Source organism: Magnolia sinica, chromosome 5, assembly GCF_029962835.1.
Source record: "Magnolia sinica isolate HGM2019 chromosome 5, MsV1, whole genome shotgun sequence".
Lineage (NCBI taxonomy): Eukaryota > Viridiplantae > Streptophyta > Magnoliopsida > Magnoliales > Magnoliaceae > Magnolia > Magnolia sinica.
Window position 1 is genome coordinate 24578167 of NC_080577.1, and position 9884 is coordinate 24588050.

The 9884-nt window shown below is 43.8% G+C and overlaps 1 protein-coding gene across 1 annotated transcript; it reads right to left on the minus strand.

Moving 5' to 3' along the window:
* Positions 1-1966: 1966 nt before the first annotated feature.
* On the minus strand, positions 1967-8299 carry LOC131245796 (probable leucine-rich repeat receptor-like protein kinase At1g35710). The gene is made up of 2 exons (XM_058245500.1): positions 5221-8299; positions 1967-2404 (listed from the first exon to the last, which is right to left on the minus strand). The coding sequence occupies exons 1-2, from the start codon at positions 8279-8281 to the stop codon at positions 2025-2027; spliced, it is 3441 nt and encodes a 1146-aa protein (XP_058101483.1). The 5' UTR covers positions 8282-8299; the 3' UTR covers positions 1967-2024.
* Between the last annotated feature and the right edge of the window lie 1585 nt (positions 8300-9884).

Here is a 9884-nt window from a genome sequence, read left to right on the forward strand (position 1 = left end):
GAAACAACAATTACATTGATGGTTAGAAAAGATGCACAAAAAATCCAGATTTTACCTCCCTGAGAAGTGTTGGAGAACGAGGAGTGGAAGCCGAGTTTGAGTCCGATCTTCACACGTTTCTCTTCTCGGAGCATCGGTTCCAAAATTGCAATTATATAGGGCTTGTGCCTCTTGATAAGTCTCTTGATGGACCTGATGGTAGGCGAGTTGCCTACACCCTGGGCATTCCAGAAGATAATACTATCCATCACTGCTTTGCTCAACCAACTGTCCCTGACATTTGAGCTCTCTGAGTCTTCCGTTCCAGCTTAGATCACCTTTTCTGTTGTTTGAAGCCAGTGGGAGTAGAATTCAGATTGGAGGTTGTCTGCCCGCTACATTTTTTGTCCTTCTGCTGTATGTTCTTTGGTTTGGGATTTTGTGGTTCTTGGTCCCCAGTATAAGGAATGATGTCAGCCGGAGAGGATGAAGGATGTTGATCTGCAAGAACAGGGTTGTGGCCGGTGGCTAGGTGATCAGCTTTTTCCCTCGGATCTGGGATATGAGTCTGGTGCAAGGGAAAAATGGGGCTTGACAGACGAGTAACTGGATCTGGTTGAGCCTCAGTATCACCTGGCAGGGTATGCTTAGAAGGGTTTTTAAGGAAGAATGGGAAGAGGTCTACAGACAAGTGGATCTCCGGATTAACTTGTCTTCTGATGTTCTCACCACAGGGAAAGGCATTCCAAGCTGCGATCACTGCATCTTCCTCCACTACTTGGAAGGTAGAACCTGACTTCAGCGGACTATGACCCTCCGAAAGGGCTCTGGATACACCTCTGGAGTGTTTAGGAGGTTTTGGAGGGGTGAAATAGGGTGGCCGAAAGGACTGATTTAGAGCAGAGATTGGGCCCTGAACATGTGCCAAGGATTCGATCAATCCACATTGGTGCAAAATTTGGGCGTTGGCCTGAGGAGCAGGAGATGAAGCTGCAGCTAGAGAGTTGGGAACACATGCTGAGTCGTCAATGCTGGAGGAGTTTGAGGCAGATCTCTCAATGTCTGCCGGGATAGGACTCTCTCTAGCTTGAAAGATGAAGAGATCGTGATCCGCTGGGACTCTGGGAGAGTAGCAGTCACGTTCCAAGCAGATGGCATGTAGGTCCAGAGGGAGGGATTCCACTGGGGCATATCTACAAGCAGGTAACGGTCTAGATATGGCTCGCAATTGAGACGCTCTATGGTTAAGATTTGCCTGTAACTGTATTTGCGTCCTATAGAGATCGTAATCACCTAAAGATCGGTCCCACCACTGTAGGTCCGAACAGAAGTTCCTGGGAAGAATCCTTTATTTTCTTGTGTAATTAAAATGGCCTTGCACAACTATACCTTAGAACTTATCTCGCTCGACTTGGTCGACTGTTGAGGTATCAAAGAATATTGGAAAATATGAAGTTGCCTGCCTTTTAGAGCCTAAACCATGGTCTCTCCTCTTTAATTATTTTTTCACCAGGCAACTCGTGTCGACTCACTTTGCCTCTAGCTGAGTTGCAACTCATATGACTCACGCAAGTTGGGGGTACATCTGCCGGACTGCTCAAGCCAGGGTCATTGCAAGGATCCTCTACTTGACACAACGAGCGATTTTCTGCTTGTTACAATGTGATTGTGCCACATAATTACTAACTGCATCTAATGCAGCCGTACTGACAATGTTAGTAATGACGTGGCCAATCACATTACAAAAGCAAAAAATCCCTCCTCGTGGCAAGTAGAGAATCCAGATTCCCAACCTGCATAGCTCGGATGACCATGCAATCAATGGCTAAGCATTTCCCACAAGACTTCCCGGGTCCTTTTTCCCCGGGCAGTTCGAAATCGGTCGCGGTCTCTGTTCATGGTTCCCACTTTATTAATATATTATGATTTTTATTTTTATTTTTAAAAGCATTTCCCACGGGAAAATAGAGCTCTTACACTGCAAATCGCAAGGAAGGTGTCAACACATGGATTTTTGTAGGAACTCAACAAAGACGTGTTGGCAGTCAATTAGAACTACATCTGAAACTGCTTGGTTTGGTCATGGTAATGGTGCCAGACCGATTGGACGGAAATGCTTTAGAGCAAGCAGACATCTCCTTTGCTACAAAATCCATGGCGGGCCTCATCTCAGGGTCCGCACGTGTGCATTCCAAGGCCATCTTAACCGTAAAGACCACCTCCTCCTCTAATTGACCAGTGGGACAGTGGAGACGTGGGTCCAACAAATCCTTCGATAGCGTATCTGGACTGTCGGATGATGTTGTTGTTTCTAACAGAGATGAGAGGAGATCTCCTGGGTGTCTTCCCATCATAACCTCCAATGCTACCACACCAAAGCTATAGATATCGCATTTTTCTGTAACCCTCGTCATATAAGCAAGCTCTGCAATTCCCAAAATAATTTTAGATCAGTGCAAGGTAATTAACATGGCTCAAAAATTAACCTTGTTCATCTACATGGTGGGCCCACTTACGGCATTTGGCTTGGATAATCCCTACACGTGCCAGTTTGGTACGTGAGTGAGGGTTCATTCGATGGGCATGAATGTGACATTTTGCAGAATGTGCAAAAGAAAAGCATGTAGTAAAAGCGCCACTAGATGGAAAGTCATCATTTTACAACTGTGTATACATGGGTCCACATGAGCATTATGGAATAAAATATGAAAAATACCTTAGATAATTTCACGAAGTGTGGATGATCTGGCCCTTAAATATTGCATAAGTGGCATATGAGCAATTCAAAATAAATTACCTTCTGAATCATGAGTTCCAAGTTTAGATTTATCATGAATTAAGATTATCTGCTGATATCACTTCTGAATTGGAGAATGTTGATTGGATAGTCAAAAAGAAGAGAAAAAAAAAACATTTCAATGGTTCTATTTCAACGAACAAGTGTCTGAGAATCAAAGGCTGGGTTTATTCTGTAAATCTGATTTTTGGGACTGTCACTTAGAGATAGTGAGTTCCATAGTTTTGCTGGTTTAATTTAAGTTAATGGAGTCCACGTGTTTAGTTACTGGGTGTTGTGTATATATGGAGCCACGTCATAGGCTGCAAAAGTATCAAATAACTACCCTAAAATATTTGGACCTCTGACCCATCAGGTTTGTTAATAACACGCTCACGTCCTCATGCAGGCACATGAGTCGCATCCAACAGAAGATGTGAGTTTTCCATCAGCTGTGATTAACTGTAATAGGGTCATTCACACAGCAGGTGGCCCACAGCGTATTTAAAGCACCAAATTACTTTCAAAATTGTCTGATTTTTTATGATGAGATTTAAGATTGATTTCTAACCTTATGAATAGCTCAGATTTCACACAATTTCATATTTATACATGTGACCGTGAGAATGTATGCGCATGGCTCTATGCATGGTTAAATAAAATAAGAGGTTTTGACATGTAATGCTCTCCCTTTTGGTTATATGCTAACTAACGCTCCTCCTTTTCAGTATTGTCAAATTATCTCTCACTCTTTTCATATATTGTCATAAAACATGGGTTAACTTTAATCAGATTTAACTATTAAAGAGATTTTTTACCATTAAACCAGAGCACTAGTGGTATGAAACAATGTTTTTACCCTTGATTTTACGTAGAGGAAGGAAAATTTTGTTTTGCCCTACAAACATTAAAAAAAATAATAATAAATAAATAAAAATGGTGTTTTAAAAAAGCTTTTCAAACACTTATAAGCAACCTAATATTGTTCTATACGTGACTATTATATTAATACATAGTAACCCATTACTATACATGTTTGTGTGTGTGTGTGTGTGTGAGAGAGAGAGAGAGAGAGAGAGAGAGAGAGAGAGCACCCACTTCAGCACTTCAGGAATTTGGGGATAGCTTTATGGCAAAAGATGCACGAGATCTCAACACAGAAAATAATCTAGATCATTTAATAATGGATCATCTATAGGGTTTGATATAAAAAAAAAATAAACAATCTTTTCATGTTTGCATACATACAAAATGATATTTTTCTTCCTCTCTACAAAATTGTGGTCTAAGTTTTATTTCACATGGTTATCAATCAAATTTAATAGTCAGGTGTTTAATGGTTAAATCTAATATAAATGAACTATAAGGTCCTTCATAACAGTATAAGAAAAAAGAAAAAGATCATTTGATAATATTAAAATCAGAAGGCATTATTGGAGATATAGCAGAAAGGGAGGGTATCATATGTTGATAACTATGAAGGTAGATTTAAAAAGGTGCCGGATGGCCATAGGTTATGTACGCGCTCGCGCGCGCGCGCGCACACACACACACACACACACACACATATATATATATATGCCGGTGAAAAATCCACTCTGCTCATAAATTTCCAAAGATCAAAATAGGATGAGTCTAAAAATCAGGCCTAATACAAAACTCAGGTGGGCCACACCACATGAAACAGTGGAACTGAAAGCCCACCATTGAAAACTGTGAAGCCCACAAGAGTGTTATGTAAGATTGTATTTGTGCCTACAGTTTATTTGAGTGGCAATAACAGATGGCATACAAACATCATGCTCAGCTTCAAGCAGGTTTCAATTTTAGACATTTTTGTTCTCATTGTTTCATGTGGTGTGGTTTACGTGAGTTTTGAATCTATTTATTTTTAGACCATTTTCCTATTTTGATATTGAGAAATTGATGGACAGCAATGATAATTTCCCATGGATTCAGACATAAAGATAACTTTCAACTTTTCATGTGTATAAAAAATCTAAAAGTGATTCAGGTGTTAATTGACTAACACCTGATAGGATGTCATTTAATTGGCATGCAAATGACTGTCAGAGAAAGGTCCAGTCCAGTGCATAAAGGGAACCTTGTTCACTGTTACCTACGTAACACTTAAACTATCATGCGAAATCCAACACGTACAATAGTTTGGATGAATTATAAGGATGGCCTTATGCAAAAAAAATCTACCATGTCCACCCATCAAATGGACCACACTTTCATTTTTCTTATTTATCAATATTTTACTATTGTTTTCCGTCGTGTGGTTCACTTGAGCTTTGGATATGTTTCATTTTTGATCTCATGACGTAAAGTAAGCTTGAAAAATGGATGGACAGGGTGGATATAAACCACTACACCACAGTGGCCCCACAGCGCCTGCCATCAGGGATATCCCAGGTGGCAGGGTCACGAGGGAATCTGCTTCCAGAGGGAGTAGTCTCTACCTGGCGCCATATAGCCATAGGAACCCACGACCGTTGCGGTCCAGTTGGACGAATTTGCCCTCAGCAGCTTCGCAGTTCCGAAGTCGGACACCTTCGGCTCAAAATCGCCCTCCAACAACACGTTATTTACCGATATGTCCCGGTGCACGATAGCCTGACCGCAGTCGTGGTGCAGGTAGGCGAGAGCGTGCGCCACCCCTCGGATAACCTTCAACCTTGCCCTCCAGTCCAGCTCCACAGCCTCGCTTCTCCCATACAACACCTTTCCCAAACTACCCCTCTCCACGTATTCATATACCAAATACATCCTCCCTCCCGTCGAATAGAACCCGTACAGCTTCACGACGTTCCTGTGCCGGATCTTCGTCAGCGTTCGGATCTCGTTCTCGAAGCTCCCCCTCTGGCTCTCCGCCAGCACATCGCCGGAATCTGACGCGCAGATGCATTTGACGGCGACGATCTGACCCGTTGCCAGCTCTGCTTTGTAAACACTCCCGCATCCTCCTTGTCCGATGCAATGCTTCTCGTGGAAATGGTCCGTCGCGTTTACTATATCACTGAACGTGAATTTGACCTTCATGTCCCATATCAACCGTTCATCCGGCTGGTCTGTGGGATACTCGATCTCGTCCGTCGCTTGCTTCGTATTCCGGCTGGCGACGACGATCCAAGTCAAGAGAATCCCCAAAATTACCAAACCGCCGGCGATGGCAATGACGACAGCAACGATGGTTATATTGCGGGCCCCACTCCTGGTGGGACTGGAGTAACAAAGGGCTAATCCCGGCGCATCACCGCATAAGCCCGGATTCCCGACGAAGGCCTGCGGTGGGGATTTCAGGAAGACTTTTGCCGTGGGGATCGGGCCGTTGAGCTTGTTATACGAGAAGTCGACAGATTGCAAGCTGAACATATCAGAGAAAGTTGCCGGAATTCCACCGGAGAGGCTATTGTGAGAGAGATTGAGATTCTCCAGAGACTGCAGCTTCCCGAGATTCTGTGGTATCTTGCCCGAGAGCGAATTGCCGCTGAGATCTAATGAGGATTGCAGAGAATACAAATTCCCGAGCTGATACGGTATTTCTCCCAACAGTCGGTTGTGGCTAAGATTCAATTTCAACAACCTGAGCAGATCTCCAATCTTTTCTGGTATTCCGCCACTAATTGCATTTGCTGATAAGTCGAGTTCTTGGAGCTCATATAAGCCGCCGATACTCGAAGGAATCTCCCCAGATATCCGATTGTTACTCAAATTCAGCCTCGATAGCAAATCCAAGTTCCCCAGTTCAGATGGGATTTCTCCGGTGAGATGGTTGGACGATAAGCTCAGTTCTTGTAATTGTATTAGATTCCCAAGCTCTGTAGGAATCGTTCCTGAAATTCTGTTTTGGGATATATGGAAGGAATTGATGTTGCCGCATTTTCCCAACTCCGGCCACAGCTCGCCTGACAGCTGATTTACGGATAGATCAATGTAGGAAAGGTTTGGATGGACTCCAAATGCTTGTGATATGTTCCCTGTGAAATGGTTCTGCCCCAGCCGGACTCTTAATAGCCCTGAGCAGTTCCGCAAGCAATCTGGCAATGGCCCGGTGAAGTTATTTTCATTCGCGGATAAATGCTGGAGGCTGAAGTGGCTGCATATGGATGGTGGCAGTTCGCCGGAGAATCTGTTTTTCGTGAAGCTGACATTAATTAAAGAGCTGTACTGCCCAAAGTCGTTCGGAATGTTGCCGGAGAAATTGTTGGAGTAGATGATGAAGTACTGAAGGTTTTTGAGGCGTGAGATGGTTTTCGGCAATTCACCATGGAATTGGTTGGTGCTAATGTCTAGTATCCAGAGAGAACGGAGGTCTCCAATCTCAGGCGGGAGAGTGCTGGTGAGATTATTAGAGCGGAGATTTAAGTACTGGAGCCGTGTCAGATTGCCGATCGCCGGAGGGATATAACCTGTAATTCTGTTATCAGAGAGGGCTAATTGTAACAAGTTCTTTAAAGTCCCGATCTCCGGTGGGATCCGACCCGACAGCTGGTTTTCAAAGAGGAAGAGAATCTCAAGCTTCGTCAGCTGGCTGATCTCAGACGGGATCTCTCCGGTGAGAGAATTGTAATGGAGTTGCAAGGAGATCAGTAGCGTCCAACTGGTTAAGAAGATCGGCATGATCTTGCCGGAGAGAAAATTGCTCGAGATCCCTAGTTCTGATATTTTTCTCAAATTGGATAGAGATAGAGGCAATCTGCCGGTGAGATTGTTCATCGAAAGGTCTAAGAAGACAAGGCCAGTACAAGAACCGAGCTCCGATGGAATGGTAGAATTCAAGCCAGTTTGGTGGAGATCGAGATGTTGAAGCATTCGTAGCCGTACGATTGCCGAAGGAATAGGCCCTTCCAGACTATTTTCCGACAGGTCGAGGTATGTCAGGTTACTGCAATTGACGATGAACGGTGGGAATCCTGATGAGAGTTCGTTGCGATAGAGATTGAGGTACGCCAGCGATGGCATGTTCGAGCCCTTTGAAGGATGTGGAGATTGTAAGAAGTTCGCTTGGGCTTCGAGGCGCCGTAGCTTTGTGAGATGAAGAAGCTGGAACGGGATCCGACCGTCGAGGTTGTTGTTGTGGAGGCGAAGGTCGACGAGCTCCGATAAGTTGCCGATATCAGCGGGGATTTCTTTGGTGAAGCTGTTGCCGCTGAGATCTAAGTGGGTGAGCTTCGAGAGGCGGCCTACGTCGGATGGGATCGGACCGCTGAAATTGTTGGAGCTGAGATTGAGGCGGGTGAGACTGGGGAATGATGAGAAGTCGAGGCCAGCGAGGGTGCCGATGAGATTATAGTTCGGGAGGTTTATCTGGACGATGATGGAGGCATCGTTGCAGATGATGCCGATCCAACGGCAGGGATTGCTGGCATTGATTTGGGACCATGAGTTGATGATGGTGGGAGAAGTTAGGCTGGTTTTCCATTTGAGAAGAGCTGTTGCTTCTGCTTTTGTTGCTGCTTCTGATGTCTTGAGCGAAGGAGAAAACAGCAAAAACAGAATCCTAAGGAGAAGGTTTCTCATTGCAGCAGTTACTCTACTTTTCTGTGGTCCTGGATATAAGAACCCAAAGTGCACCGCCACGTTTCGAACATGGAGAATGAACGTGTAGTCGCTCGTGTCAGATGGATGTGTTGCTACGTGGGACACGTGATAAATGTCATACTATTGTAGGATCGGGACCATTCATCTGGTGTGGAGATAGACCATAATTCAAATTGTTTTATGGAGAGGTGTGATAATAGATGAAAAAAAAATATAGATGGTTAGAAAAGTACCAACTTTTAAACTTTAAACTAAAAAAATATGGCCCATGTGATCACTGTAGCAGCTGATTTTTTGCTCTGGGCATGCACAAACCACAAGTTACCTGATGGATGTGTAGGATCTCAAATACAAGTGATTCATGGGAACGTGTACCGTGAAGATCCCTGTCCATCCACATGAGGAATGGGTGGGAAGGAAGAAAGGTTGTTATCGATTAGAGTTTGACTTGTGCGGACTCACTTTGTGGGGCAGCCGTTTAACACACGTGCAGGTTGTGGATTAGCTGTTACCCGGGTAACAGCTTAATGGGTGTTACCCTTACCGTGTGGGGCCCATATTGATGAATTTGTTTCTTATCCACGCCGTTCATCCTTTTTAGAAAACTCATTTAATGATCTCATCGAAAAAATTAAGAAGATCCAAATCTTTAGTAGACCGCACTACTGGAAAAGTGGTGAATGACCATTAAAAGTTTTTGTAGGCCACAAAAGTTTTTGATTAATCTAATATTTGTATTTTCTATTCATCCAATTTTCTTTGACCTTATCAACGGTTTGGATGGAAAATAAACATTATGGGTCTACTTACGGTGGGCCTTGGGAGGTTTTTAATGGTGAACGATCAATCATTACTGATTCTTGCTGTGTGATCCACCTGAGATTTGGATATTCTTAATTTTTGTGACCGTATTATAAAAATGGGACGTAAAAATGGATGGACGGAATGGATATACAGCACATGATCAAGGTGGGCCCTACGGTAAGGGTAACACCCAGTATGCCTAATCGGCGCCCGTGCAGTTGGGCCGTCCGAGTGCCTGTTTTGAAGAAGAGTGCGGATGGTGTGTGTGGAATCGGATTAGCTGGTGTGCGAACGGTCGTGTGTGAGGAAGAGTGCGCTGACGTTCCTCGAGCTCGAAGCTGTATGAACGGTTCAAAGGAGATCAACGTTACATGGCCCCAAAATGATGTATTTATTATATCCACACCGTTCTTCCATTTTGCAAGATCATTTTAGAGCATGTTCCAAAAAATGAGTCATATCCAAAGCTCAACTGAACCTCACGAAAAATAACAGTGCGACAACGATTCTCACCCTTAAAACATTCGTACAAAGACCCGAGTACCACCTCAGGCAGGACTACCCAAGAACCGCATCCTGTCGAATAATTTAGGCGGAATTTAATTAAGTACTAAACTAAATAATTTGTGGATTAAGCTTGAACCATCATTTTCACAAATGAGAAGGTCTAAAACCATTAATGCCATGAGGTCAACGTCACTTAAAGACCTAGGAGAAATCTTAAGAGTCTGTCGCTCTCGGGAGTACATTGAAATCCCGTATCGGACCTAGAACGCAC